Raw genomic sequence first — 27,910 nt, 5'->3', positions numbered from 1 at the left:
GCAAAAGAGCGAATCCAATTGGCCCCAGTTAAGCTGCTAGTTTGTGGTGTTCACAGGTGAATGGGGCAACATCACGGCTGCAGATCTACGTTTAAAAAAAACATTTTTTTTAAATAACACGTTTTAAAATTCTTCTCGGTGTTTTTGAAGCTAAGTTCGAGGTTTTATGTGGAATTTTATTTGAATAGCACATATTCCGCAATGTTTACACATACATAGCTTTGAATTAAATTGTTCTTTACAGCCTATCTATGCTGTGATTTTTGCTCAGAGAGAATAAACTACTTAACTTCCCTGGCATGTGCGTAATTGTGTATGTTTTTGCACAATGTCCCGCAGCTCTGCGCGCACTCTCTCACCTATTTAACTCGGTCGTTTGCGCCAACTTCGCAGTTAGCGCGTATGCTGCCTTTACGTGCAAAATAAGAAAATAAGTTTTTGCTCGTCACATTAAACCGGACTTGGACCTTTATTTTTTATTTTAAATGGTCATCCCGGGCTTCACCTGCTGCAGAGAGAGTCTGGAGCTCGTGGAGACGAACAGGGAGAAATTAAACATTACACGTTTATTTTGAAATGCTTTTGGTGACAACTCAACACCAAACTCCACTGCGGCACGTTCCTTAATGAATTCAAATGCACGGGAATATTTTCCCAGCGTACCTCAAAAAAGTCCAGGGGCCGCAGCTCGCACAACTGGGGCCGACTCTCCTCTCTCTTTTGTTGGGGCTATTGTGGGGGGCTGCGTGTTGGGATTGGGGGTGTAATGAGGGGGCTGCGACCCCCCGATGGGGGTGCATTTGCTGTCCAAAGACCGTTAGACAGTGGCTGAATGAATGGGGGCCTGAATGTCATTGTAATGCACAGGGACAACTCCCCCTTCATTCAGCTTAAGATGTGGAGGCCGCTCAGCTCGGCAGAGGGGAGAGATGTGGGGAGAAAAAGGGCGACTGCAATTCAACTCACAGTCTCTCCTCTCCCTTTGGCTTCGCCGTGCGTGTGCGGAGAGACGCGGACGCTATTTTTCCACCAAAGTTCAGGGCGGTTGGTTGCTGTTGCTGCTGCTGCTGCTGCTGCTATGGCTCGCGTGCGTTTTCCCTCGCGCAGAGGAAGGCCCTGCGGTTTGCACAAAATGGAGAGAGGAGATGCGATAGAGCCGCAGTATGGAGCATAGCTGGAGGATACCCGCAACGACGAAAGAGAGAGAGAGAGAGTAAGACACTGAACAAAGGATTGTGAGTCCAGGTCGTCGTGGATTTATCAGTATAGGCTATATTTGGACAGAGGACGCTTCTCCTGTAGCAGGTGGCCGCTGTGCACGCTGGGTTACTAGCCTACATTTTCTCATTTTTTGGCAGTGGGGGGCGGGGGGACCAATAGACCTATAGGCCCTAACAAATGACTTGCATTAGTGAATTGACTGGCATCAATGTAAATGCAGGAAGCTGTTTTTTTTTTATTTAGATGTAGATTGCGACGGAGGCTGAGATGAGACAATAGGCATGCCTGTTAAAATAAGTTAATAATTGCAATTGTTTGAAAAAAGAGCGCATTTGCGATTCTATAGGCTCCGTTGTGAGAGTGAAGGGCAGCGGTTTCATCCTAAACGCCGCTGACGGTCCCTCCTCTCCTGTCTCTTTGTTCAGCCAACAGTGGGAGGTAGACACAAGCTAAGGAAGGAGGGAGAAACATTTGAAAATCCAATGACATTTTCTTCCGGGAGAGAAATCAATATATTCCTGTAGGATTTTACTGGAACTGCGCTTAAAAGCATTAGATAAATCCACGTTGATTTGTGGCAACGCTAATGAGACTTAATGGAAAAATTTAAATTGAAAAATATAAGGTGACCTACACTAACTAATGCTGAGCTGCAGATTACACTTTTGGGTCAACTTGCAATAAATAAATAAATAAATAGCTTATAAAAAAACAGAGAGCAAACCTCTTAGTGGACACACTAGTTAAATGGAGAATATTTAGAAATCTTTTTGAAATACAAACTTGAATCTGGAAAACTGCAAATGGGAGCAATAAGCAAAAATATTTGCTTTGCAGATTTCCAAAATAAAACCACAGGCTTGCATTTAGAGGAGCTGACAAATATTTAGGCCTAATATAGGTCATAACACCGAAATGGCAGACAACCTATGAAGGCAACATCTCTGAAACTAACAAAATAATTGTTTTGGTGCAAAGTCAGAGCTCACAACTGGACTACTATATTTATAATAATTTAGCACATAATCAGTCAGGCTTTGGGAAATTTCCTCTACTTGGTCACCCAAACATAATGCGCATATCAATGTATAATACTGAATAACTTTAAATATGCACCACATAAAATATGTATTTTTCTATCTTTGCCTTTTATGCAAAATAGGCTATAAAGTGATACACGCTGCAGCAGCAGCATGTGGTATTAGTCCTGACCATCTGTGTGATCACAGGCCACAGTGCTCTGTTGCTGCAGATTTGGCAGGGACACAGCTCTATATGGATGTTGCATAAAACGTGTGGTCCCAAAAGGAAAAGAATGGCATGCTGGTGTGGGCCTAGTCAGAGCCAGGGATGTGGTGAAGGGTTAATACGTTTGCTACAAGCTAATCAGAAAACCAAATGTTTTATTTGCAGAGTAGAATTCATCCACCTTTTGCTTTCTATTATAATTCAAGCATAGAGGCCAGTGGGCTGTGCATTGGCTTTTGAGGGGAGAAATAACTTTATTTGGTGCGTTTTGGAAATTAGGTTTGCCTCACAGTGATGTCAAAGTGGAGATCACACTGGAGACTTGCATTATTTTTTTTATGTACCACAGGTCTGCAACATTGGTGTGAGGCAGCAGTTAGCCGCTGGACATGCACCTGCCTGTGTCAAAGCTTCAAGGTGCTGGTATTCAGGTGCACACAAGCGACAGGGGTTCTGCCACGTTATTTTGGTGTCTTCCTCCGCTGCAAATGCTACATTGCATTTTGTTAGGAAACACCAACAGTCGGCCACAGTCATTATCTGTAAGAGTACACGGCAGTCTGCCCCGATGCATGCATTCATGACGCGCTGCAGAAAGTCAGGCCGGTGGTTTCAAGGACGTTTGGGGCTGATGAGGATTTGGTTTTAATGGGGGGGAGGGAGGTGAGGAGAGGTAGGGAGGGGAGGGGAGGGGGGACTTGGGCCCCGGGCCATGACGTCATTGTGCGCCCATGTAATCCTCTTGCGCTGAAGCCCAATCAGCAGAGACTCGCAATTGTCTAGGATGGGAAAAGAGGGGCGCTCTAATCCGGGAGACAGTGGATCACACAGCCCGAAAGAGAGAGAGAGAGAGAGAGAGAGAGAGAGCGGGAGAGAGAGAGAGGGGGCATGCATCCAGGGCTGGATTGTGCCTGAAATGGGTCAGATTAAAAAGACACGAACCGAAAGGAACCGACTGACTCTTGGTGGAGAGAGGACCTTTTCTGAAGACGAAGAAGCCATTTTTTTAAACCACCACCTCAAACACGTGAAATTCAGCCTCCAGACATCAACCAGCTTTAGGGATGTGCTAGAGTGCTGTGTGGCGCATAGAAGAGCGGCTCGTCGTTTCCCACGTATACAGTAGTCCAATGTAAAACTAGCCCTCTGTAGTTTGTCAGCTGCATGAGAGGAGAGAGGAGGCATCGCGCGTTTTGTCCGAGGGCGTTGATCGTGGACAAGTCGGGGAACTGCATTCAAGCCCAAGTTAAATGGAACATACAGTACTCTTCGCAGTGGGATGTATGACTTCAAACAAATAGCCGTGTGATGTGCTGCCATCGTTGCTTTCTTCTGTTTTTCCACTTTTGTCTTTGTGTTTTGGGGGTCAGGCTAATGTTATAATTTGAGTGGGGTGTTTTTTTTTTCTTGTAGGAAGGACAATGCGAGAGCCTGTTGTAGCTTCAGCTGTCATTCTGTGCGAGGTAACCTGCCAGGAGATGCGTAAAGACGCACATCCACAGAATCTGAGGACAGGAGTGTTTGTGAAATGCTAAGCTAATAACAAGGTTTTTCAGGTGCCAGCCTTTGCTTCGCATCCTTTGATTATGGGGAAGTATATTGATGGGGGTTTAATGCCAGAGCTGTGGCGCAGTGATATCAATATTTTTTTCGCGTGGAATGCAAAGAGGCTCTGGGGAGGAATGTGGCCGCGCGCGTTATTGCTGGTGTAGGCTATAAATCGGCTTTAGATTTGAGTGTCTACATGCGCGCGCGCACGCGCGCGCCCCTCTCTGTGTGTGTATGTGTGTGCGCGCGCGTGACTGTGTTGCAAAATCGGCTTTAAATTTGTGTGTGTGCGCGCGCGCGCATGTGTGTGTGTGTGTGTGTGTGTATGTGCCCGAGCGCGCGCACGGAAACGGGAACTGTACTTAAATCGCAGTCATGCAGCCTTGCATCCTCCTTGGCGGCAGATGCTGGAGGTTTGAGCGTGTGGAAGTCAGACTGGGTTAGGAGGCTGCCCGGTTCGGCTTCATTCTACCCCCCCCTCCTCCCCCCTCCCTGTCAGCAGAGCGAGAAGGCGACTTTTCTTGAAGGGTTGTCACTCTGCGTGTTCACAGCGGACCTTGATTTAATGTCCATACAATTAAGGCACGCGGTGAATGCCAAGAGAGGAATCTACACAGCATCACGCTTCCCATTTTTCTTTCTTTTTCTTTTTTTTTTAAATCTCTTAATATTATTATTATTTCATCAGGCCGCAGGCTTCAGTTCACTGCTCTGACCCCTTAATGCTCCAGACACAGAGGCCTGGGCTGCCAAACCACAGCAGCCGGGGATATAAGCTGACTGCTGTACTGTCACTCAGCTGCGCGTGAGTGTGCGCGTGCCCGAGCGCAAGCGTGTGAATGCATGCCTGTGAGTGTGTGTGTTGCTTTGACTGGGTGGGCGCAATGCGTACTTTTAATAGGTTGTTATAGCATGAAATTAGGTTACCGCCAGTTAACTTTTCTCTCACGTCTTTGTCGGTTTTAAATTTCTGCGTTGTCCCCCCCCCCAAAAAAATGTAAGACGCATCACGTAGAAAACGACGCAGGTTTACGAAAACAGTTGGACTTTCGCCAAGTGAGGTCAACGGCCTACCTCTGGTTTTGACAGATACACACTCGGGAAACATTAAAATTCATGCTACTCCTTACTGCATCTTTAACATTATTTTTAATTTAGGACCTAGCGAAAGGTTTGTTTCATTTTTAAGTGCGCTATTTTTTATCTCGTCTAAAATATGAAAATGATAAATATTTCTATTAAAATTGTATTGTACTCTAAATATAGGCACAGATTAAAACACAGGCGACTGCCTCTGACGCACCGTCCACAGAGCCTGCCTTCATATTAGCTGACACACAGTTTGTGTCTGATAATGGAAACATGCACCGCTCTCAGTGTACACATGCTAAATCCTTATCTTCAGGAGGCTGTGCGACAGACACTCCTATTGTGGTAGTTTGAAATACAAAGGCCGCCTCTGATGCTCTGTATGCTACAGTCTCGGCTTAAGGTGAATCTGGTCTATGATATATAATTTCATCAGCGAAAGTAGGCCAGCAGCTCCGGTCCACCACACCTTCACTGTGTGGCACAGACCTCAGGCCCACAACAGAGGCCGAGGAGCTCTGAAGGAATACAAACCGACGATGCCCGCAGAGTTCACTCGGATGTAGTCAACATATAGAAATATAAGTGATTCAATGCCACCTACAGGCGTCCTTCTGACAATGCATGTTGAAACTGTAGTCGACCACAGGCCGATTTCATAGTATAGACCAGACTTGACACAAGACCAAGGTAAAAACAAATAAAAACGATCAGTTACTCCTCAGACTGGCTACATAAGCTGTAACTCTACAACAGTTTTAAACATGGCAGTGTTTTGCGGTCATTAACAAAGCAGAATCTGCACCTGACTACTACATAGTCTTTAAGGTTTGAGCCACACTGGATCTACAGTATTCTTGCGGCTAATTTAAATTCATCTCAGAGGAATGTAGTTTCAATGACAAGGTCCTCCACACATATGTTTGAATAAACATTACATTTAGAGTGAACTAACAAATGAAACACAAAGGATCAAAAGTTGTATTTTCTTACTCTCCCATGTGTTCAATATTGGTAACTGTCATGTCACTGCTACATTCAGGTTCTTTGAAACTTGTGTTTCCACATTTGAATGACTTGGTTATTTGCAAGCAGCCAGTATATAGATATAGATAACCTAAATATAACATACAGCCATCAATAATTTGAGGATGAGGCCAGATAAAGAGTCTCACTGTGGATCTTTATGGCAGTAATACTCTGTAATAATGCATCCCAGTGTTTGCTACACTGAGTGCCAGATTGATACTATGAGTGTTTGGAGCAGAGAGCCTGAATGTGACATCGTTTGTCTATTTTTTTTGTCTCAGTTGGATGTTTACTTTGTAACGATTTGACAATAAATAAAGCCTGAGCTGCACTGAGTTATTCTGCTTGTTCTTGTGATTATTTTATGAGGAATTGTACATGGTAGGCATGTTTTTTTTCCATCACACGAGCAGTATTTACAGATTCTGATCTGAATTATTTTTTATAAAGAGAATAGAAAAGTTTTTCCTTACTTCACATTTTCACAATCTTGTGAGGTTCATTTGTCATTTGATCTGAGGAAGATTCTTTTGTCAGCGTAAAAATCCTTGTATAGCATAAAATGTTATTACATTTTACATTCACATATATTTAAAACACAAGGAAATATCAGTCTCCAATTCATATAAGATCACTTAGTGTCTTTACTCAACATAGTGTTTCTTTACTTGATTACGTGACTCGCAGGTCCCAGCAGCAGTTCCTCCAGAATCAGGGAATCAGCACCACGGAGAGCTCCTGTTGAGGAAAGAAAATAAAATCTTTTGACAACCGTGAAACAAAAGTATTTTATTGTAAACCTGCACAGGTTATCTCAGGCTAAAGAACTGGATTATCAGAAAAATACCAATAGGAAATGTGCATGGATTTAAACTTAAAGCTTTAGTCATTACATTTTCAGTTAAATTAGCAGCTAAAATGTAAAATTTTATATGTATTACATACATTTTAAATACCATAAACTTTTATCCCAGGCTGCAGCTGTTCCTATTTGTGGGCTCAAATTCTGTTGTGGACTACTTGAGCCTGTGGGAAAAGAGGCCTGCTTTGATTCTTACAGTTCTTACAGATACTGTGTAGTCAACTGTGGCAGCATGATGAAATAAGACAACAGAGAGAGAGGGGGGGACAAACAACAACAAAAACAAAAAACAACAGCTCCAGCCTGGAAAACCTTTCGGTGACATTCAAACAGTGGCTGCCCTACAGAGCTTCCTCTCGTTGTATAAGGTCACTATAGGTGGCTGCTGACTTACTAGAGAATTCACGAGATCAAGACAAAGTAATTTCTGAATGGACAGTTTATTAAGGCTTGATTTCTTCTATAAAGAAAAACCAAGATAGCTCTTTTGAACAAGTTATTATGCCCACTACAACTGTGGTCTATAAGATAATCAATGTTTATTTAATATTTCATGTCATTAATCCTTTTGTAGTGTCGATACATATACTTTGATGGCTAGCCTGACATCCGTCTATTGCAGCAAACATCTTCTGACAGTTAATCATTAACGTGCATGTTAAGCCCTGTACCATAATCACAACCAGCTCATGCTTCCTGAGGCAAAGACGGCTGCGGCAGCGACATCGGTGGCATCCTTTAGCTTCTCACCTCCCCCTGACTCTACGCTGGATGGAGAGAGCGGTGTTGGTGAAGGCAAACATGTGAAGGGCATTCACCGTATTGCTTGGATCAACCTAGCTATTGATTAGTGCAGGTAAAAAAAAAAGAAAAAAGAAAAAAGAGAGAAGAGATGGAGAAGATTCTGTAAAGAGGTCTGTTCTCTAGATTACAGGATAGAGGGGTTACACTGGCCAGCAAAGTGCAGCACTTCTGCCATCTCAGCCTTATAAAGTCCTGACAGAATTAAGATAGATCATACGATGAACAATCTGACAAAACCAAACAACTTCACGTGAATGACTCCAGGCCACATTAACAGGTGCAACTGTCAATACCATCTATTTCAACTCAAATCTTTCAAACAGAAAACTGAATTGGGATCTGAAAATTTGATTTGGTTACCATGAAGCTACATCAGATTTTAACTTGTACACAAATAAAACAAAAAATGCCTTAAAAAAAAAAAAAAAAACAAGAAAAGGATCCCTTAATGTGAAAAGAGACAGCCACGTCTGTTAGCAGCATTCCTCTCTGCGACATGGTAACCTCACAATCCACAAAACACTGAAGTAACAACCTCAAACTAACCAAAGAGATAATCTGCTGATCTTGAACGCTCATTAAGAAATAAAACTCCATTCTGGCTTTGAATGTCCTGAAATGACTTACATGAGAACGGGGGGGGGGACACACTGTCCTTTAAAATGGACTAAACAACATCACCACTCTCACCTCACAGAGAAGCTGCAGGATGGATAATAAGATTCAACATTTCCAGCAGACTCACTATATTGCAGCTTGCCATGCATGGCACACACATCTATTAGTGACTTTGTTCTTTTAATATCCAAATTTTTTTTCCCCATGAACATACCTGAAAGTACTTTACTGTATCATAATCAATGAATTCAGTCTAGAACAAACTTTTTTTTTTTGCAACATCAACCAAAAAACACACAGAAACCACATTTCATTCTTATTTTTTTCTTACTTGATAGTAAATCAGTTACATTAATTTTTAGGTTATACATTTTAGGCTTTCTCCATGAATATATAGGCTCCTACGTTAAAGCTTAGCATTACGACCAACATGATAGACTTAGCAAAACCAAATTCAAGGAAGAAAAACAAAAACAAGACAGGATTAAGACAGAATGATGGTGAATGGACAAATATGTGAACCCTCCCCCCATTTTGTGGAACAGAAAAATGCAAAAGCAACAATTCATTCTGAACTGATTATAAAACAATTTAAAATGGTGGATGCGACAGTTCTCTCAGACTGGGTTACGTACACAAGCAGAATCTCTCGATGAAACATACAAAAGACCCCTTCAAGACAAACATCAAAAGAAAGCAGAGCAGAGGGGTGTGAAGGATGTCAATAGTACAATTTTTTGATTTAAATGGTGAGAGTTCTGGTTGTGGAGGACACATCCGTTATTTCTTTCCCAGAGGCCTTTGCAATTCCTCCTCTGAAATGTCTCGAGTCCTGTGTGACTTCACACTATCCCTGATTTCTCCAGCAGTGTCACTGTTTGAGCAGTTCTTTTGAGAAGTCACCAATAATTAGAAAAAAAAAAAACATTAAGGCTCCAGAAAACAGGTTTCTGAAATGAAAATTGTCAGTAGTAAGCCAAAAAATAGAGATTTTGTCGATCTGAATGAAAAATAGATAAACCATTGAAGTTTTATTATCGCACAGTTCCAAGTCCGACATTGCCTTTGGGATCCTCCAACCCTGTTGGCACAGTTAAAACTCTGAAGCATGGCAATGTTGCCCCCAAATGGACAAAAAGGGGCAGGACACATCCGTTCCTGATTGTACTGAAATATAAAGTGGCAGATTTTTTTCTCCATGGTGCAGTCAAACCCTGATTCAATTGGAAAGAGGAAGGGGTGGGGGCAGGAGAGAGAAAACCAGTCTGGTGAGAGAAAAGTACAAGATGGAACGGGAAGAAAATATATATTTAAAAAAAAAAAAAACCTGAACTAAAGAGAGTGTGGTGGTGGCTAGGTAATACATTAAATCAGCTTGTTATCCCTGCACAAGAAGTGGGTGGTATATGGGGCAAAAAAAAGCACAAGTCTCGACAATGGCAGAGATTCACCAGGATTAAATAGAAAAAAATGAAGGGCTTGGTTGCATTTTCATATTCTTCTGTCTCTTAAATCAAAAGTTCTAGTGTAACTGTTGATCAAGCCAAGGATAAATGTCCTCTATTGTTTATTCCTGTTTTGGCGCTCCTGTTTGAAGAAAAAAAAAAAAAAGAACAAAAAACATCATTAGATATACAAACATTACATAACAGCACAGTAAACTACAGGACGCTGTGATGAACAGAGGTCTGCATTTGTCTATTTAAAGCAGTGATCAAATATTAGCTTATCTAAAATTTCATCTTCACTGTGAAAACAACACAATCATCAATGACTAGCAAAAAAAAAACAAAAAAAAAAGCTCAAAACCCCTGGGGTAGTCAATGACACCAACAAGAAAATATCACAGTTTTTTACCTGATCCAACCGAGAGCGGTTCTGTATCTGAGCAGGTTCAAAAGTCTGTCAAAGGGAGCAGGTAAGAGAAAACAGACAAAAACAAGAATTAGTCTCTAATAAATGAGACACAAATAAACAGTCAGCCAGACAGAAGACAGAAGAATCTACAAAAACTTAGCATGGATACACTTTATTCTAATCAAAAGACACAAAAAACATTTTGGTTGTAACACAGTAAGATTACTGTACCCACCTTGCGCACCTCCTCCTCCTCTTCCTGCCTTTTCTCATAATGGGAGAAGTCGTCAAAGATGGAGGTGGTGTGTTTGTAGGTAGCGATGATCTTGAGCACCTGTTTGGCCTTCTCCAGAGGAACCTCCTGGGTGTCGCGGGAGTTGGTCACTGGCTTGTTGTCGTTGTTCTCCAGGCGGATGTGGCGCAGCTGGCTATTAGGCACGTCCTTAACAAACAACCAGTCCACGTCAAATTTGCCCTTCCACTTGTCCTGTGCCCAAACACCAGCACTGGTGCCATAGTCCACTGGTGAACGCATCTCTGCCACGCCACAGAAATGACCACTGCCGTTGACACTGAACAGCAGGTACACAGGACCTTTACCACTCATGGCCCGGAAGGCTGAGTCCAGCCGCTTGTTGCCGTGCTCCGTGCTGCACCAGATGGAGTACTTGATGGAGCGGTGGATATCGTCCTCAGAGTAGCTCTTAATGATGAAAACACGGCCATTCTTCAGGTTCCATTCAAAGTCCTTGGGATTGTAGCTGTGGGAGGCACGCAGCTTCTCCAGCACTGGGTGGGACTCTCCACCAGGTCCCTGGCTGGCAGAAGTTTGGGGGCCGCTGTTCCCACCACCAACCACACCCATCACGCCACTACCGTCTTGACCGGGGCCGCCCTGCCCATAGCCTTGGTTACGGTTGCGTGGGGCAACCCAGCGGTTCTGGGGTTGTGGGGGCTGGGTGTGGTTTTGGTAGGGTTGAGGTGGTGGCTGATGGTGCTGGTGATGGGGAGGCTGGGGCTGTAAGGCCATAGGTTGCATCTGGGGCTGCACCAAAGACTGGGGAGGAGGGGGCTGCATGGGTCCTTGCTGCATGGGGGCTTGAGGTGGCATGGCATGAGGCAGGCCAAGAGGCTGCTGCTGTTGCTGCAGTGGACCTGTGGCTACTTTAGTCACTGGGCCCTTGTCCCAGGTCCCAATGTTCATGTTGTGTTTGATGGGTGGTGGGGGCAGAGCTCCCCCTGGATTGGGCATCCCTGGCTTCACCTTAGTTTTCAGCTGCTGCAGCTTGGCAGGTTTGCTAGCAATAGCCGCCCAGGAGGTGGGTTTGGGCGGGGGCATGCCAATAGGCGTGGCTCCGTTTCCTGTGGCTGCTACTGCTGGGCCACCAATCACAGATCCCACAGCCTTGACACCTGACCCCTGACCAGTGACATCCCCACCAATCTTCAAGCCAACCATACCCTGCTCCAGGCTGTTCATGCCAGGGGCTTTGTTGAGGGTGTCACTGTGAAAGCCTGTCTGACCATCAGGCACCAGGGTGCCCCCCAGGGAGCTGGGAGGATAGCTGTAGCTGCCACCATAGGCTGAACTTTGAGTCTGCTGGCCCTGGGAGCCACTTGTGCCCCAAGCAGAGAAGGCAGGATTTTCAGGGAAAAAGTTAAACCTGTGGGGGTAGATGCTGCTTCCCAGGCCCCCCGGCTGGCCAAACACTGTGTCCGGCATGAAGTGATGGTCTCCATTACTCAAGGGTCCATAGGGGGTGAGGTAGGGAATAGGGGGGTCCCCACCTGTGGACCAGGGAGCCTCACTGAGGGGGTACGGAAATCCAATGGAGGGGGCGTAGTAGCTGGACAGGTAGGGGTCGGTGATGGACTGGTAGCTGTTGTTCTGGATTAATCAAAGTCGGCAGAGCCACAACATTAGCAACTGACTCACAGTTGGATTTAAAACTTCTCAATAAATCAAATAAAATAGCTTTCTAACATCACCTAATATGAGTGATTACACTAACAGTCAGTGAAAATGCATCAGCTTAATTTCGTAAAAACAGAACTGAGTAAGAAAGATGAGTTGTCTCCATAATAGTCAGTTTTCAAAGCAAGATCATGTCTCTTATTTTTTTTCAGAAGACATATGGTAAAATATTTTCAAATCTTCAAGATGATGCATTTTCATTGACTGTCAGCAAAATTATATTTGTATCCGCCATAGAGGTGTGCAATAATATAACTTTACTTAATGTCATCTCAAATGAAATGATCGAATCATATTTCCCAAAATTTCTGTCAATTTAAAAGTTGTCGTTGTACACATAACAGGAGTTTTGCCTCTTGTAATGCTCAACAGTATAACACATTTCAGTGATTAGAACATCAGATGACTCATTTGATATACATCAATAAGAGAAATTATCCTTACAGATAAGGTGGTATTGATTTGAACCACACTGTATTGTCTGTGTTCATCAACACATAACATTTCTTGATTATTTGCATTTTTCCTATTTTCAGAAGATGGAGACTGAGTTTTACCTGAGTTGATTGACCAGTGAGGTATGGCTCAAAGTCATTGTCATGGACAGTCTCCTTCTGATGCAGTGAACCATTTTGCACTGCAACAAAAGAAATTACATTGATGAAAAATCAAATGTACATGTAGAGGTGACAGGGTTCTGTTTTCAAGAGAAAGAACAACAGTAATTTTAGTTATCAGGTTATCAGGTATCAGTAGTTTTAGTTATCCAAGCCAGTGTACAATATACTTAAGGATAAACCTGTGATAACCTAATGCCATTAAAATATTTCACTTTAATTCATGCTGGTAATCATTTGTTTGGTCTCAACATCGTATTAGTGGTATATAAAGAGATACTGATCTATCAAATGATATAAATCAACCTATACTTTCAGTACTTAAATGTTTCTGACCCTATTGCATGTCCTCTTCCAAAAAACAATTAAAAATCAGTGAGCCATGTTAGACAGCCTCATGGCTCATGAGACAGGCCTGTTCTGGAGGTGAATCAGCCTGTGGCCTCCTGCCAGCCAGGCCTGCAGGTACAGAGTGAGTCAAGACCTGCCTGTCACTCAACCTTCTTAAACAACTGCAGTAAATCAAAGCTGACTTGAACATCATAAAAAATGTGATTACAAAGGCATAACAACATTGTCGCCAGTGCTAATGGTTATGAGGGGATGACAACAATAAATTACCATTAAATCAAACTGTACAACTTAGTGGGGTTAGTGGTGGGACTGAGACAAGAGTGAGACTGGAACAACCCACCAAAAATCCAAGCTTCTGATCTAGTGTGGATGAGGCACTAAAATCCTATAGGCATTAATGGTGGCTGTAAAAGTTTGCAGTTTGCTTCTTTACAAAGAAAGTAGGTTGCAGTCAGTTTGGATTCCCTGCAGTTAAGAGCTACATCAATTAGTAATCGATTAGTTAACTGACAGAAAATGAATCAACATAGGAATGAATCAACATATGTAAATTTCCCCATTGTGGGACTAATAAAGGAGTATCTTATTTTATCTTATCTTATATATTTTTGATCAGTTAATGGCTTGAGTCATTTATAAAGTTAAGATGTCATAAAAGTGTTTGTTTCTGCTCCTCAAATATAATGATTTTCTATTTACTGGTTAATTGATAATAACTGGCATATTAATTACTAATAAAAATGGTTGTTAGCTGCTGCCCTCCTACAGTTACAATATTCATTGTGGAGGACCAAAGCATAAAAATGTTACCAGGAGTTTCTCAAACCACTCAAAACCATCTGCTATTTATTTTCCATGTCATATTTTTGCTGAAAATATATGTATAAAATTTATGACTGTGTCTGACTGTTAACTGATGTGTGTGTGACTCTTTGCCGATTAACTAATCACTTTGACTAAAGTAGGAGGAGGAGGTGGACTATCTAATGTGTGGAAACCAACACACTACCCAATAGCAACATACAGGCTGAGGACTGAGACAGAATCAGTGTATTTATCCAAATTTTGGAAAATGATTGGGCCATCGTTAGGATGTGGATGGACAATAGCAATTGGATTGGATTGTGCTTCAAGTGTGATTTGAGGATTTCTACTGGATTCAAAACTGACCACAGCCTCCATTCTCTGTGAAATAGTAATTACAGATATTTTTTAAGAAACCTCTCAAGGCTACATGCTTTAATACAGATTTGGATGGAATATTACTACAAACCAAAAATGTAAATGTCAATCCATTAGAGACTGCATAGATATTAAGTATTATATACATCATCTCCTCATGAATACTGTCAAAAGAAAAAGTATGTTCCTCCACAAGCCACGGCATTTAAAAAAGGTAATTCAATGTTATCCACAGTGACTAGAGGTTTCTGAAATTCAGATGCCCTTTTGATGACATGGTGGATGTTCAACTTCAATGTGCCTCTGCACACATTTTTACCACTGGTGGCCCAACTCAATTTTGTTTGTGCTCAGTATTCACCCTCAACATCTGAGGAATAAATTCATGATACAGTCAGCCAAATTATTTAGGGAAAAGATAATTCCTTCCAAATATGGCTAGTTATCTGTGATGGAAGAAAATTAACTTGTCAACCAAAGCCACATTAGAAGATTTTGTACCCTTGTATCACAATGTGCCAAGAGATGCATGTTATACAATCGTTTACAAAACACTGTGTAGCCTGACAGCAATGTCTGACAGAGCCAGAATGTGAGTCCAAAAGGCTGGTGTATTTAGTCAGAAACAGTAGGCCTAGACTAAATATACAAACAAATGCTCTTGATACAGTATTTGTTATGCCTCTGCTCACCTTTAGATGCTTGTCCCTTTGATCTCTGCATCCAGGTTGGATCATGAAAAGAAAAAAAGGGGATGGCATGGTTATTTTCAGGTCAGTTTGAGATTTCACACATAGGTTGGGACTGAGTACAGCCTCAGATGTTGTCTATTTATTGTCCTGAAGCTCTATAAGACTACTTCCTGAGGACAGGCAATGCAAAACATTTACCTAACGTTACTCTACAGTAAAAACTGTATACTAACAGTTGGCTACAGAAGCTACTGCCATTTCCTTAGTGTATTACACAATCTAATGTAAAACTTATTGTTAGTTAATTAACACCTAACGCTAGCGTTAATTCACGCACAACTTTGCTAAGTAACGTAGTAGCTCCCTTTAAAATGGCTTTCTCAAAGCCAATAGCGTCAATGCAGCTTTAAATACAGTTTACCAAAACAGGCAGCAAACATTTGGAGTAATCTAAACATCATGCAGATATTTAAGACACCCTTCGTTAAAAGTTATAATTCACAGAGTAAGTTAGCTTCAGCTCCTGTGTAATTCCAGTATCGTTAGCTTTAGATTTAACGTATTCAGCCATAGAGGAGTTTTTCTGCTTCGTCGGTGGCACAAACATATAGTTTCTCACAAAGATGCATTTGACAACGGTCTGCGGGCTAACACGTTGGTGTCATTTTTCTTAAATGTCCATTAAAACATTTTCACCGTTTCGCGGAATGTTGCTAACTTGCTAGCTACATGTACTGGCCAACGCTAGTGGCTAGCGAGCACTTCCGAGGAATAGCCATAGCCCAGTAAATCGTTAACGTTAGCAGGTAGCTAGCATGCAAGCTCTCTACAGACGAGGTACATCGTCCTTCCTACCTGAGGGTCAATGCTTGTGGCAGACATAATTCATTAAGCAAGTCCCTGGATTCTCACAGAGCCTGAGCTTGTGACTGGATTTCAAGCCCCGTGATTTAAAAGCAAGTTCACAGCTCAGTTACAGTTAGCTATGTGGCTAGTTGTGCCGCTTAGCGTGTGGCTAGCTCAGCTGTATATTTTCCGCTGTGTGCACGTATCCCAACTTCCACAGTTCAAGTCTGTCGCCTCGGATACTGTGTCCGAAAGCAGCCGGGTTCCTGGTACAGGTTTTCAAGTAAATGTTATGTGTCGCCGACTGGACCTTTCGGATCTCGATTATTTTACACTCCTCGCTCGCCGTTTACTTTCTTTTTTATTCCAGAGAGAGAGAGAGAAAGAGAGCCCTCCTCAGTTACGTTAAAGCCCTGTACACTTCCCCAATGGCTGCTCCATCCGGGCTTTGAGGCACCGCTGCAGTTCACGTCGGTCCCCGCGGGGAGGGGGCGGGGTGGGGGGCAAAAGTCTGAAGCATCCTTTCCATTTTAAAAAAAGTGACTATAGCTAATGTTTGTGATTTGGACATTACAACGAATAACGGATGCAATCAACTCATGAGCATTAAGAGTTAAATTAGGAAATGTCCTCTTACATTTACTGGCATTGGTGCTTTATTTGTGCAATCTCTGTGGGGATAAACAGCGCCAGGAGGGCTGTCAGCAGACTGTGTGTGGTTTTCCTAAGGGCCACTCAGATCTGATACTGTTTAGTGTTCAGCACAGAGCTCATGTGAGACCTACTGGAATGTAAAATTGACATGAGGCACAACAAGGCCACAGTAAACTACACTGCACAGTTTGATGTCAAAGGTATCAGTCAGATTCCTCATGTAGTTTGAAGTCCACCCTGAATCTCGTCTGTCTGGCAGGTCACCCCACTCAGGGTAGACAGAAAATCACAGGTAGAGATATGAGCTACTTTGCATAGGATCTGGAAATCTGACTGTTGTTACAACTGTGTGTAGTCAGGGTGTCAGTTTCTCAGTGTTGTGCATGTGATACATGACAGGCTGAAACTTATAACTGCAGAATAGCTCTGATGTCATGGTGATTTGATTATAACCAGCAATTTAACATGAGCTGGTTGGGTTCTGGCCTGTCATAAATTACAGTAGTTGTTACTTTGTTTCACCACCAGGAGGCAGCAACAATGCATCCACAATCCCCTAAACTCTGCCAAAGGTCATCCTGTACATAAACGAATAATAGAAGCTATATGTAGCCATTAATATTCACAGTAACATGTTTAACGGTCTTATCAATTAGAAGAGGTATTAATACCTACACCCTGACACAATCTAATTTCCCCCATCTTCTGTAGTATCTGATTATGTTGTACCTTTGCTTTCTCTGATACATCTTATTGCCTGCAACCTTATTACCTCCCACTGACTCCACAACCTGAACCTCTAAATATTGCATTATATCTCCAAGGAAAGAGTAACACTGTACAGCTTATTATTTTATGTGTTTATTAACTCGCTAATCGTCTCTGTTAATCTAAATAGTTCAAGTGCAGAGGGAAGAGAACTCCTGTTGGCCCTTGAGGACACAAACACCCAACAGAGATAAAAGGTCACTGTCAACACATTTGGATAAGCGAGAGAAAAAGGCACTTTTCTGCCTCTATTACTCTGAAAGGTCAAGTTTTCTATGTGAGGTGAAGTCTGTGAAAAATTTGTTGCAATCCAGCAAACATTCCTGTTGGGAAACATAGGTTAAACTGGGTTTCTGTTATTCATTTATAGTATGCTTCTAAATTTATTTACATGGTTGGCCTTTTTCCCCCAAGAGGCAGAGCAACATGGCATGTTCAGGCTGTCATTCACTGAAGCATCAATGAGCCATGCATTCTGGCATTTAGTGGCTTTTCTGGAAAGCAGTCTCCTGTAGGCCAATGTGCAGGCCCCCACAGCTGATCATATTATTTCAGTTGGTGTGCTGCACTCACCTTCAGTGTGCGCTCCACTATGGACCGCAAAAGGGATGACTGGCACAGGACAGAAAGAGAAAGGAAAACCTACATGCCACAGAATGATGGATGACAGGAGTACTATGCTGCACATTCTCGAGGATCCTCAGATGCGAAGAGAAGGGGAGAGACTTCGAACTTTTCAGAACTGGCCGACAGATGCACCCGTCACATCTGGGGAGCTGGCCAAAGCGGGCTTCTTCTTCCTCGGCCCCGGGGATAAAGTCCAGTGTTTCTGCTGCGGGGGGATTTTAAGATGCTGGGTACACGGGGACAGGCCGGCCGCAGAGCACAAGAGGCATTTCCCAACTTGTAGTTTCATACTGGGTCGAGCTGTGGGAAATGTCCCTCTCCAAGTTGGATCCTCGGACTCTGTGGACGGCCAGCTGCTGAGTCAGCTCCAGAGGATGACTATGGATGATCAGGGGACAGCCGGACAAGCGGTCTACCCAGAGATGGAGGCGGAGGATTCCCGGCTCACCACTTTCCACAACTGGCCCACCGAGGCCTCGGTCCAGCCAGATGTTCTCGCCAGAGCTGGATTTTTCTACACAGGTGTTCACCTATAAAACCTAATAACATTTATATCCTAATCATCTGCTTTCTTAAATATCTTATGAGCAACGTGAGTATATTTCAGTCGAATATTCAGCACTGACCCAGTTGCTGCTAGAGTGACCTCTCTTTGTGAGAGAGTTCATGGTACAATTGTCTTGCTGAGTCATGATGTTGTGGACAGAACAACCTGGACAAAGCTGGGGCTGCTAAAGAAGTAAGGTTTCCACAGCTTCAGGCAATACACAGGGTGTGGACACTATATCATGAAAACCTATATAAAATCATGCAATTAAATAAAATAACCCTACGAAAGTAGTGTTTTTGTGAAGCTAAAAATTTGAGTTTTGTTTAGACTTTGTCAGCAAAGGATTGATCCACCTTCATTGTAACTATCACAGGTTATAGTTTGCGCATGAGATTAATTCCCTGTATAATGACGCATATATAGTTTTTGGGTTTTTGTTCATTCAGGACCAAAATGGAGTGCAAAAGTGTAAAGAGATTTTCTGTGTCCAGCCTGCCTCATTAGCCTCTTCTCACAGCAGTCTCTCGATGATCCTGACAGGTCACGGTGACAATGTCAAATGCTTCTACTGTGATGGAGGGCTGAGAAACTGGGAGCCAGGAGACGACCCCTGGCAGGAACATGCCAAATGGTTTCCACGGTAACAGCAGGACTTGTCACTGGCAGATATAAAGACATCAACTGAACACATAATTTGATGGGGTTTTTTATTTATAAATGTAACTGTTTTTGTCTTTGTGTTCTGCGTTCATGCTTTAGCAGGTTGTAAAACGGCATCTTTCTCTTTCTCAGGTGTGAGTTTTTAATCCAGTCAAGGGGGCAGGACTACATCAGCAACATACAGGATGCTCATTTCCATCTGGGTGACACTGTGGTGAGCACCTCTATCCATCTTACCTGGATAAAATCTCAGACATAATAATAATCTCATATTAATAAATGACAGTTTGCCAATCCTGCATTTAAATCATTCATGACTTTCATTGCGAATTCGAATTATGGTTACTTTTCAAGGGTGGATCACAGACCACCACAGGCAGAGATATCGGCTCTAGAAATGGTAAGTCATATGGAATATATAAAAAAAACAAAACAAACAAACAGTAATTATCTTTGTGTATCCTGCAGTGCAAATCATCCAAGTGTCAACATCCACTCTTGCTTGTTCACACAAAAGGGGAAAGGTAGTGCAAACATTTTGAGTTACACTGCAGGTTGTGCAAATGAAGGCAAAAAAGAAAGGCTGCAGCTGCTTGATTGAGTTATTCTTCAATCATCTTGGGAGCACCACCTGGGTTGAAACGTGGATTTGAAGGATAAAAGCATACCTCGCACCAGCACTGCTTAAAATCCCAAATGAGACTCTGAACAGACTCTGTTTGGGAGAAAGCAGGTTCGTTGCTATTCTCTGCGAGGCTGCTGAAAATGAAATAACTGGAGGTTCAATTACCTGAGCTAATGTTTGCTCTACGATTGCAGTAATTAGGGAGCGTTATGGAAACCATTTGACTGTTGCTCCTGGTAGCAGGGCAGTCATGAGAGGGCAATTATTCCATACAATGAAGGAATCACAATTATAATCCATTTCAGCAGATACACAGAAGAGGTCTGTGGTTTGAAATGTTAATATATTGGCAGACAAAGGTAAGCAGTCATTTATTTTCCCATTTATCTAGCAGACTGTTTAGTATGTGGAGCTTGGCCTGGTGAAAATTGAATCTAACAGCTGGTCAGTAGTCTGCTTCTCAGGTCTTCTTCACTTCACCCTTTCTCTCATCTCCCAGATATGGTCGGAGGTCTGGGAGCTTCCTCGGCCATGCTCTCTCCTGTGGTGCAGACTGTGCTTCAGATGGGCTTTGAGGCCGGCTTGGTGGAGAGTCTGGTCCAGACCAAGTATCTTTTGACTGGCCAGCACTACACCTCTGTGTCTGACCTGGTCACTGATGTACTGCACGCAGAGGAGGAGGACAGACAGAGGGGGCCACAGAACAGAGGTAACAGCCAGTGGTGGATAGTAACTTAAGTACTTTTTCTTATTCAAGCACTGTATACTTTACTTTTTACTTCTACTCCACTACAATTCAAAGGGTACTATTGTACTATTTACCCCACCACCATTTATTTGCCAGCTGTAGTAACTAATTACTCGTCAGAATAACATTTTACATAAAACACATATTGTACTTATAAAATACAATACTTGAGGCTCTTGTTGCATTTCCCCTAAATTTTTTAAAAAGTTTATGTTTGTTTGAGGCCAACAGAGGAAAATCTATTAAATATTCCACAAAAAATACAAAGATTACAGAGAAGTCCCAAAATTCACTACAAAGTTTTGAAGAGTGGTTGCTACCCCCCCACCCCCACCATTTTTTCTGTTGACCCAGTACTTTTTTACTTGATACTTTTAAGTACTTTCAGTCATTTTCTGACTATTTAAAATACAGCTATGCTTAAGGAGTGTGACTTCATTTGTTACTATGTTAATATTTTACAATGAGTTGTGTTTGTGTGCTTCAGAGCCAGACACGAGGCAGGGCTCTAGTGCTGGAAATGTGAGGATGCAAACACCCATCAGAGAGAAAGGTCAGCGGTCAACATGTCTACGATTGGAGTACTTTTCACAATGAATTACACCATTATGAAAGCAGTGAGCTCGCACATTTAATTTGTGTATGTGTGTTTTATTTCTTTCCGTATGAACAGTGAAGGACCCCAGTCCAGAGGAGCTGCTGAGGCAGCTGCAGGAGGAGAGGACGTGTAAGGTGTGCATGGACAAGCTGGTGTCCATCGTCTTCATCCCCTGTGGTCATCTGGTGGTGTGCGGTGACTGCGCTGCCAGCCTGCGTCACTGCCCCATCTGCAGAGCTGTCATCAGAGGCAGCGTTCGTGCTTTCATGTCCTAAAGCTGCAGTGAGAAGCCACTGCTATACAGGTGTTGAATGAGTGGCCTTGAGTTTTCCTCTGTACTCATTTTCCCTTTGTACTGATAAAAAAAAAAAAACAAGAGTGCTGGCTGCTTGTGTTGTCAGAGTTTACAGATTCTTTTCTACAATAAACCTTTGTAAGCTGTTCTTTGTACATTTTATTTTTCTTTTTTTTCAGTTTTACACAAACAAAATGTCTACTAAATGACACCCGACATCATTAAAAGAGCACATTCTTTTTTATTAACAAACACCTATTTACATGAACACAAAGCACAGTTCTGGATAAATAGGATTACACAATCGGGTCACATGGGGACAGGGCAACACAGGACACAAAGTAGAAGAGAGAAATACAAAAAAATCTACAAAGAGGTGGAACCTTTTTTCAGTGGAGACTAACACAGAGACAACCATAACAGGTCTCAACTAATTCCAGTCACTGGGTTTTAGGAAGAGGCTGTATTGCACTGAGGAAGACTAGTTTTTACATTTTAGTAGCATTTTACTACTATTACTGATTATGTTACAATATGAGGTGCTTTGTGTTTTTACTAACCCACACACCAGTTATCCTAGCAGGAGTGTGTAAACTTTAACTTATAAAGACAATAGTGACATATAAATTATTATTGCATCTTTCCAATAGAGAGGTGGTCATATAAATCAAAGTAGATCACCCTCATTATTCTGAAATTAGCCGGCAGGAAGTGGTCAGATCATTTTCAGAATCATAACAGTTTGTAGATAGTCTATCTGGCAGTGACGTACATCTAATATCACAGAGGAATCTGACACCCAGCAGGATATTTTTAGATGGTAAAAACAGACAAAGCAAATGAACAACAAAAAGCAGAGTGTTTGTTCACAACTTTTTTTGATTATTGAAAAGAAAATACTGAAAGTATTCTGCATTCACATTCACTGACAAAAGAGTTTAGCCTAAATGTTAAAGAAAAACTCTGAATGTGACAGTGAAACAACCAGAGGAACTTGCTGACCCTTCTTACATAAGAATTACTCATCACTGGCACACTATCTTAAGATATACTGTTATATGCTAACAGAAAATTAGTTTAAAGATAAACCATGAAGATTTATGGAAGAGCAGGTGTGTAGCAGCAGCCTCATAAGTTGTATGTGAACACTTTGAACACCAGAGGGCAGTAGTGATTCACACAAACTGAAGCAACAGGGGATCTGACTGCAACTGACTTTAAGTCCTGATTGATGGAACATTAAGGAAAAAAAAAAAGTGCTACCAATCAGTTTAGAGGATATGACCCACGTGTGTGCACTTTTGCCTAAATGTTGCTGGGTCAGAATAGAAACAAATCTGAGTAAGAGACTCTTCAGCAGAAGCTTTTAGTTACAGTTTAACCAGCTCTTATACTGTAAAGCCAGTTGAAGACATCAGTTTTGCTATTTTGTCATTACTTAATATGTTATACACATAATTACAATACAAACCCTGTAAAAAACATGCTATAAAACAATCACAACTATCACCAATGAGAATCTAAACTGCTGAGCTGACAGGAGACAATAATCTGATCCACTAAAGTACAGCCACGCTACTTTTACACTGAAGACCATACCCATAAGACTCGATGCCGCCATGTGCGATATGAATTTTTAAACAATTTCTATTGTTTTACTCAAAGTTAAAATATTTAGTGTAACCTTTGCTTCGAGTGTGTGTGTAATGATCCCTGACAGCATCCTGGTGTGCCAGGAGTCAGAGGAGAGGAACTGAAGTGAAAACAAAAGTTTTCAGCACGTTGTCTGACGCCTCAGAATTACTGATTGGGGGCTTTGTTGGCAAAAACAGTCACAATAACGTTAAGTCTCCAGAAATAAAAGTTACGACTCGTGCCATTCCTTGTGTTTGAACACCTCTCACACACTAACGCTCTTTTGCATTCTTGATAGTTCACATGTAAACCTCTCTATCCAAAACTGTCTTTCCCCCCACCCCAACCCCAACCCCAACCCCAACCCCACCTCCCCTCGTTCCATTATTTACATTTTCTATTTTCGACAGATGCCCCTGTAGGTTTTGGCGCTTTTGTTCCCTCCCCATTGCTCCCGCTACCTCTCCTCTCCTCTCCCCTGCCTCTTCCTGCTTTACTTGTGTATTTATGCACACAGATCCTGGCCTAAAGTAAACAGGCAGCACACAATAGCTCATTCCACAGGCTCCACTGTAATTCAGCCCTCCGGCCAAGATCTGAGCCAAACCGGCAATAACATGCTAAATCACTGAGTCCTCTAAGACACAGTACCACAGACTGGGAATGCTGGGGCAGTCCCTCATTACATACACAATGTATTTATATGCTGTACATGTTCTATACAGTCATGTTCTTGGAGAGTATTAGAACATTATGGGCAGGTCAGGACCTTAGCAGAGAAATCAACGCAAAGAAAGTGATTGATATTTCCTTAAATACACAATATGAGGCTTTGTTGCACTGTAATCCCCCCATTCCCAGAACCCGTCATCCCTCCCTGGAAAACAATGGACCCTAACTGAGAAGTGTTGGCTTTTCTGGGCAGCACACCAGTAAATGACATGTTTAAAGTACTGAAATCGAGAAGGTGGAGGAATGTCTGGCGTGCCCCGCTTGCACTGGGGACGTTTGTGTCAAAACAGCCATTTTGTCTCCGTGGGAATTTGCTGTGTCATCACCCCCCCCACCCCACCCCATCCGCTGGATGCCCTCCTATTTACGTAGACCTGGAGATGACAGAAACATGGGAAGAAAGGAGCAGAGGGTTAGCAGTTGTTGGGCAACTCACACACAGACACATACACATTTATACACACAGAAACACTTCTCTCGATGAATTTATCCAGGATATAACTCCCAGCAGATTGCGGAGACGAAAACTTCCTTCCATTAGAGACGGAGCTGATTAAACTGTCAAGAAGCTAATAAAATATTCATTTCATGTTGGCAGAGACTTATTACATGACTTCCCAGGCTTATTGTTATTAAATTCTCCGCACAACTTAATTGATTAATCCAATTTTAGACAGATTTTTGTATGTTTTTCTTCATGTGCGTCCATCAGTAACTGCCTGTGGCGTTAGGACACACGCATGCTGCACACAAACAGTACCATGAAAGGTCCTCATATTCCCCCAAAGCCCTCTGACAGGATGTAGCATGTTTCACAGAGTACTTCACTCCCCAGGCATGACTCAAATCTCCAGATACTGAGCGAGCAACCGTCAGCACAACCTATTCTAGCCAGAGCTGTGTTCAAACCACCTGGGTCCTGATCAAATAATAAAAAGCTCTGGGACAAACGTGTAAGCAGACCTTGAGTTTAGATTGTTTTGTTGACTCAAAGAAGTAATACTTGTTTTGATTAATGAAAGGTTTCAGGGAGAATCTGCAAATGTAACCTTGAAGAGGAAACAAGTACATGCGGGCAAGAAATTAGTACATCCCAAAATGTGCAAGACCACAAAACGCAATAGTAATGTGCATATTCATATGCACCTGTTCCTCACAGTCACATTTAAAACACACAGGGACGTATACACATGAAATGGGATGACAGCACACAGTCATACTTACAGGTACATGGGCTTTAAGAGGAGATGAGATGGTTTCTCATTGACATGGTAGAGTGGGAATGGGTCAAATCCACCAATAAAATCAACTGAAAACAAAGGATTAAACGCATAAAAATTGTGGAATAAATCAAAAGACAGACAAAAACAGAATAAGACACTTAACTAAAAAAACATGCATGATCAAAAAACAGTAACAACACAAGCTGAATGAGGAATGAAATGAAAACAAAAGACACAGTGGGAACAGAAGTGATACAGGGATGTTGAAAGGCAGGCAGCTTGCAGAGAACGGTACACGCTTTTGGTCTTTTTTAGTTTTAACTCTGACAAATAAAAGTCCACAAAAACAAAGCAAAAAAAAATAAAAATAAAAAAATAAAAATCTCTGCTTAAACTTTTTTTTCCATCTGTGCATCTGCTTTGAGCCAGAGGGAAAGCTTGGGAACAGGTGAAAGCTGGCCAGCTGTCAAAATAGCCTAAGCCTTTTTATCGCTCAGAAACAGAGGTGACCTTCAGCCACCGGCCAAATGCTCAACCTTTTCTGTTTATTTTCTCACTTAAGAGTTCAGACTCCAGGCAGAGGAGGCAGATGAGCGGATGAGTGTTATGCCATGCAAGGGAGAGAGGGACGTGCTCTGTACCAAAGTGTTGTGCCTTTCTCACAGATGTGGAGAGATATTTTTGAGATGAAGGAAAAACGCTTGCGGGCTCTTAAGGGGACACAAAGGCTGAGTGGGGAGAGAGGGGAGGTAAAAGAGAGAGGGGAGGACGGGTGCGGCGTCACGCTTGTCGGTCTGACGGACAGAAGGAGGGAGCCAAAGAGATTAGGTTGAAGGAGTGCATGTGAAAGAGGCCAACGTGTCCAGGGGCTGCGAGGCTCCTGTAAACAGCACGAGGGGAGGAAACGGGAAAAACTGAGAGACTGAACCTGATTCAGTTGAAAAAGACACCAACCAAGTGGATCCTAATTCAAAAAGATAACAAAAAAAGGGCAGATGTGTCATTTTATGGGAACCAACAACTGCGTCGGTGGGAAAACAGACACAGACCAGCCGCGGAAACAACTGTAAGGGCAATTCGGTTCTATCCTGATAAGAGGAGGCAGAGGTGGTCTGCTGAATACTGATAGGTAAGCAGGATGAGCGCAGAGAGCCACAGGGTGCTGTCCCTTTCCTCTGACCCTGCCCTGGTTTCCTAGGATTCTCCATTTCATCTGTACACCAGACACACACACACACACACACACACCACCCACATACACAAACACACACATACAAAGACCTCTTCCCTGCTCTTTTCTGTACCAGTGATTTTCTCATTAAAAACAGGTGGGGATCCATCCCCTGCCATGATAAACTGTGCTGAGGAATACAGTTAGATGATAATGATGGTTGCCATTTTTAGGCACACCGACAGCTCGGGGAATGGCGGTGTCAGTTGGTTGGTCCGTGGGTCCATCTGTCAGTCTGTCAATCCAGAGTGAAATATGACGACCACTATCAGATGGATTGTTGAGATATTCAACATCTCCAGAGGGTGAATCCCGACACCACAAACAGGTCAATGTTTCCACTTTTGCAAGACTTCAATTTCTGACAGGATATCTTCTAAACAAATGGAAAATTCCTGTCACATGTCTTGTGTTACATTCACAGGACAGTAATTTAAGATTTTCACAAGTACAAATGGAAAGTTTCTGCATATACATCATCTTAAAGCTCAGGACCGGTGCCTCAACAGGTGCCCCTGAGTGGTGCTACTCACTCTTACTTTAATGAAGATGTCCTGTGTGTCAAAACACCAGTTAGCACCTTATTAAATACTTCATTTATAACTCTGATCTCCATTCCTTCTACATACTGTATAGTGTGTGCCAGCCAGTTAATTGCTTGTCCTTCACTGAACCTTTTCCTACATTAATTAAAACACACATTTGTCTGACCCTGACCTTGAGGTGGATCTCCTATGCAGCTCACTAAACGCAGACGGTTGAGGAATCAGTGTGTGCTTACAACAGTAAAAACAGAGTCTTTGCTGAAGCAATCTTTTCTTTATGCCTGCTCTGTAAGCAGCAAACAACGCTTTGAAAATGAATGTGAAAAGCTGCTTAGAAACGGTAGAAAGCTGCAAGCTCAAGTCGCCTGTTCTTTCTCAGTAGACTCTTACAGAATGATCTGCATACACTAGGGGAGATGGAAAATTTCAACATGAAACCATGTATTTAATTTGTCCTCTCGTGACCTTGGAAACAGATATTGGCAGTTGATCGGTGCATTTGATCCTCAAATAGCGAAAGAGGCTAGCTCGGCTCCTTCCAGGCAGAGGGGAGCGAGCTGATTTTCACTTGTGTGGGCACACGCAAGAAATGAAAGGTATGTAGGTCAATAGTTAAGGCATCTATGTGGTGCCCCTAAACAAGCAGGGAGTAATGTAAGACGATTATGTTTCAGTTTAAGTGGAAACTGGTTGAAATCAGAGCAACTGCACTGAACCAGGAGAGACACTGGCAGTCACTCTACAGTATACTCCCTCATCTCCCACTGTGTATGTGTATGTGTGTGTGTGTGTGTGTGTGTGTGTGTGTATTTATGTGTGAAGAGTTGGCGAGCTGACAGTGAAATGAAACACAGGCACTGAGATAAAGGGAAGAAGACCAGGAGGGAAAAACAGAGATGGTGAGAATAAAAGAGAGGCGAGTGAGGAAGATTGAGAAAATCAAGGAGAGACAGGGCAGAGACAAAGACAGAGATAGAGAGATAAAGTGCAGACAGATAGCCTCAGACTTCAGAGCCTATCTAACAATCTCTAAAAATGAGATACAAGACACAGTTGTGGTTTTGGTCTCTCTCTCTC

The 27,910-nt window shown here is 42.5% G+C and overlaps 3 protein-coding genes across 3 annotated transcripts in view; 1 reads left to right on the top strand and 2 right to left on the bottom strand.

Moving 5' to 3' along the window:
• Positions 1–7,418: 7,418 nt before the first annotated feature.
• LOC108889532 (YTH domain-containing family protein 1) lies at positions 7,419–16,400 on the bottom strand. Its single transcript, XM_018686042.2, has 6 exons — positions 15,952–16,400; positions 15,097–15,121; positions 12,809–12,888; positions 10,512–12,164; positions 10,277–10,321; positions 7,419–10,006 (listed from the first exon to the last, which is right to left on the bottom strand). The coding sequence occupies exons 1-6, from the start codon at positions 15,976–15,978 to the stop codon at positions 9,980–9,982; spliced, it is 1,857 nt and encodes a 618-aa protein (XP_018541558.1). The 5' UTR covers positions 15,979–16,400; the 3' UTR covers positions 7,419–9,979.
• A 1,620-nt stretch (positions 16,401–18,020) lies between these two features.
• On the top strand, positions 18,021–21,550 carry birc7 (baculoviral IAP repeat containing 7). The gene is made up of 7 exons (XM_018686031.2): positions 18,021–18,513; positions 19,082–19,181; positions 19,334–19,415; positions 19,556–19,601; positions 20,326–20,535; positions 21,062–21,127; positions 21,248–21,550. The coding sequence occupies exons 1-7, from the start codon at positions 18,021–18,023 to the stop codon at positions 21,445–21,447; spliced, it is 1,197 nt and encodes a 398-aa protein (XP_018541547.2). The 3' UTR covers positions 21,448–21,550.
• Positions 21,551–21,688: 138 nt separating this feature from the next.
• nkain4 (sodium/potassium transporting ATPase interacting 4) overlaps positions 21,689–27,910 on the bottom strand; it is a 49,787-nt gene continuing 43,565 nt past the window's right edge. Inside the window, exons 8-9 of the mRNA XM_018686033.2 lie at positions 25,059–25,143; positions 21,689–24,208 (exon numbers count right to left, since the gene is read on the bottom strand). Of these exons, the coding sequence (XP_018541549.1) occupies positions 24,199–24,208; positions 25,059–25,143 (95 nt within the window). The 3' untranslated portion in view covers positions 21,689–24,198. The remainder of the gene's footprint in view (positions 24,209–25,058; positions 25,144–27,910) is intronic.

Source organism: Lates calcarifer, linkage group LG6, assembly GCF_001640805.2.
Source record: "Lates calcarifer isolate ASB-BC8 linkage group LG6, TLL_Latcal_v3, whole genome shotgun sequence".
NCBI classification, from domain to species: Eukaryota; Metazoa; Chordata; class Actinopteri; family Centropomidae; genus Lates; species Lates calcarifer.
The sequence above is the reverse complement of the archived record's forward strand: the minus strand, read 5'-3'. Positions and strand labels throughout refer to the sequence as shown.

What these genes read in the sequence shown, in the direction of transcription:
- LOC108889532 (XM_018686042.2), bottom strand. Translation starts at nt 15,978, where the DNA reads ATGTCTGCCACAAGCATTGACCCTCAG. An exon ending in AGGAGGAGGAGGTGCGCAAG is followed by an intron (nt 10,322 to 10,511) that starts GTGGGTACAGTA and finishes TCCCTTTGACAG; the next exon opens with ACTTTTGAACCTGCTCAGAT. An exon ending in ACCGCTCTCGGTTGGATCAG is followed by an intron (nt 10,007 to 10,276) that starts GTAAAAAACTGT and finishes TTCTTCAAACAG; the next exon opens with GAGCGCCAAAACAGGAATAA.
- birc7 (XM_018686031.2), top strand. Translation starts at nt 18,021, where the DNA reads ATGATGGATGACAGGAGTACTATGCTGCACATTCTCGAGGATCCTCAG. An exon ending in TCCATCTGGGTGACACTGTG is followed by an intron (nt 19,416 to 19,555) that starts GTGAGCACCTCT and finishes TTACTTTTCAAG; the next exon opens with GGTGGATCACAGACCACCAC. An exon ending in GAGGGGGCCACAGAACAGAG is followed by an intron (nt 20,536 to 21,061) that starts GTAACAGCCAGT and finishes TGTGTGCTTCAG; the next exon opens with AGCCAGACACGAGGCAGGGC.